We start from the raw sequence: 3135 nt of genomic DNA, 5'->3' as shown, positions 1-3135 counted from the left end.
AAACCATGAGCAAAAAAAGAACAATTGATTCTTTTTTCAAACGAAAAGAAAATGTTAGTGACCCACAACCTGAAAGAAATAGTGATACAGAAGAGCCAATTAATGTTGAACTTGAAAAAAATGATGTTTCAAATTCAAGAGAGGTAAACTTAGATTCTTTGAATCGTGATCCCGGAGAACGATCTTTGATCTTAAGCTATCCAAGTCACCAACTTGATGAGATTAGACGATTATATATTAAACTTGGACCATACCAAATTCAAAAATCAAAGTATCCTTCAAGTATTGTGGTCCAAATGATTATATCCGTAGTTTTCAACAAGCTTGTTTTAAAAATTTATGGTCGCTGAAATATTGTGAGAAAAAGGATGTTGCATTTTGTTTCCCTTGCTTTCTTTTTAATAAGAAACATATTGGACGAGTCGGGTTAGATACATTTACGGTAGCATGGTTTAATAGATGGAAAAAAGTGAATTGTGGCAAAGAGCATTCTCAGCAATGAAAATCGTGAAAACGCGACTTCGGAATACCATGAATGATGATTTTCTTAGAAGTTGTTAGATTATTAACATTGGGAGAGAGATTGCTGATACATTTTTCATAGATAAACTTATAGATGCTTTTTCTTCTATAAAGCAAAGACGCACACAACTTAAAGTGAGGAAAGTACTATTTACTATACTTTTACAAAGTTTTTAATTGTATTCTTCTCAATTGAAGATAATATCATATGTATCTATGTTCTAAGTCGTTCTTTTAGTAACAACAGATTAATGTATGAGAATCGGTGCTTATGATCATTTGAAAACTTTTGAAGATTGGTTCTTGCAAAGATTAATATAGTTCCTATTTAGACAATTTTTTTTTCTTTGTCGGCACCTCTTTCAATTTTATAGACTCGATTATGTTATTCGAGTATTTGTTTTTTAAATTTTTTATATAAGCCCCCCTTATCTTTAAATCATGGCTCCGCTCCTGGCCCTCCCACTCCTGTTAGCCTAATATTTTATCTTATATTTTTCAATAATTTTGTTGAAAATAATTTCCCAATAAAATTTTTTACAATGTTTTTGTTAAAATGATTTACAAGCTGTATACCAATGGAAACGTTTACTCGTCAGAAATACTAAACTTTTTCTGATAGTGTTAAACCGTAATCAACTCATACCAAAAATAAGAATAGATTGTTGATTCGAGCCCATATACAATACAAAAAGTAGGCCTAAACCGATCCCCCCTTGATTTCCTTATGCGCTAGCTAGGGGTCGCCTGGGTTGGCCATGTACAGTGATTGTACACGGTAATTATAATTTAACTAAACTCAAGAATGCTTTTATAAAGAAAAGGGGTTATCGAAATTTACCTAAGAAAAATTGAGTGCGTTCATTATATTATGGAAAGAAACAAAAACACCTTGTCGCTAAGAATTTATAAAAGATAACAAATGAAAAGGCATATTTTTCATTAAACACAATAAACAATTAGTTTTAGACCATCAACAATTCAAAAACCAAATACTGTGGAAATTTAAGCTTGTGAAACCTTGATCCGATCATTTGAAGATGATGATCAATAATGAAAGACATAAACATTATAGTTGACAATAGCATCACCACTACTCGTATTTAAAAAATGAGTCTTTGCAAGTGCATAACCACTTGCAAACCGAAAAAGTCCAGTGCCTCCAACGATTGGCATTTCTCTAACAGGCGACGTCACCGGATTCCTCCCTATCATACTCAAAGTGCTACCATTGTACTTTCCTTCAGTGAAAACATAATTCAAGACCATCAGCAAACCGAATTCATTTGAATCAGCAGATGCATACATTCCTTGTGCTCTTCCCACAATCTTGGAGCTCGGTTCAGGATCCATTGTCAATGGGTTGTCAAACATGAGCGTTTTCCCAAACTTGGTGGGGGATGTGTTGCTCATGGCAGCCTCAGCCACTGGAACAGCAGTGGGGTGATCTCCACTTACGGTGTCATGGAAGTAGAAGTCAAGGTGGCTTAGTTTCTGTTTTTTGAAACCAAGTGATTTTGATGACAATGTTCTTGAAAATTTATGGGATTTTCCATGAAGGAGAAGCGAAAATATGAGTAGGGTAAGAATGGTATACTTATGTTTTGGAAGCATTTGGGCCATGGTAGAATGAAAGTTAGAGTTGTGGAGTTTAGGGGTTGTGTGGTGTTTCATATTAATAAAGACAAAAAACGGGTTAGTGTTTGAGAAATTTCGTCAGAAACCAAATACTATATTTCTTTTATTATTCCTGTTCTTTTGTTAATAAGTTGCCGGCCAAATATACGCGAGGCCTGGTCGACCGGCAGCCTAGTGTATTTGTTTTTAGAACGGCTAATTAATGTGTCATTTTTAATCTGTTGATATCCTTTACTATCCGTAGGTAATGTAAATTAATAAACAAACCAAAATGTTATTTTATTATTGTTCATTTTACAATAATAATAACTAATGCTCTTTTGTACTATTAGTATTATTATTTTTTCCTTTTCTTTTTATATTGAGATAAAGATACGTAAGTTCTTATTTATAAAAGTTTTCCGGCCAAATTGATATATTTTTATTCATAATTGCTACAAATTACTAATCAAAATTAAGTCATAATTAGATACATGTTGGAAACTTTGGTAAACAGGAAACATATTGGTTTTTACGTTTTTTTGTTTTCTTTTTTATTAGTACAGTAAAGTGTTGGAGTGGACATTGAAATATAGCAAAATTATTATGTCCATTTTCTACATGGACCGGAGAAAGGCAAGCAACACAATGCATAACCCAGGTTTGTATCCTATCATACCAACATTCCCAATATTAAGTATAGCAACCCCTTTAACATCCATTACCATCACATCAGGAATCGACATTTTTTTTATGTGAAATAATCGCTTTAACACCACATCAGAAATAATATTTTTACGTCTCAAAAACTAACTTTGTTACAACCTACCTTCAATCACGCTTTTATCTCTATATATTTGATATGCCATTAAGTTCCCCAAGGAAAATCCAACCATGATCTTAATGTGCTCAAATATGTAACATCAAAAGTTAAAGTTAATAACTAAGCTGCAGAGATCTGTTGATCCCTTTAGTACATTCACCGCAGAAGATTCT

At 32.9% G+C, this 3135-nt stretch overlaps 1 protein-coding gene across 1 annotated transcript; it reads right to left on the bottom strand.

The window, feature by feature from the left end:
• Positions 1 to 1475: 1475 nt before the first annotated feature.
• Positions 1476 to 2145, bottom strand: LOC111916583 (dirigent protein 21-like). Its single transcript, XM_023912243.2, has one exon. The coding sequence runs from the start codon at positions 2143 to 2145 to the stop codon at positions 1570 to 1572; it is 576 nt and encodes a 191-aa protein (XP_023768011.1). The 3' UTR covers positions 1476 to 1569.
• Between the last annotated feature and the right edge of the window lie 990 nt (positions 2146 to 3135).

This window comes from Lactuca sativa, chromosome 1 (genome assembly GCF_002870075.4).
Source record: "Lactuca sativa cultivar Salinas chromosome 1, Lsat_Salinas_v11, whole genome shotgun sequence".
NCBI classification, from domain to species: domain Eukaryota; kingdom Viridiplantae; phylum Streptophyta; class Magnoliopsida; order Asterales; family Asteraceae; genus Lactuca; species Lactuca sativa.
The sequence above is the reverse complement of the archived record's forward strand: the minus strand, read 5'-3'. Positions and strand labels throughout refer to the sequence as shown.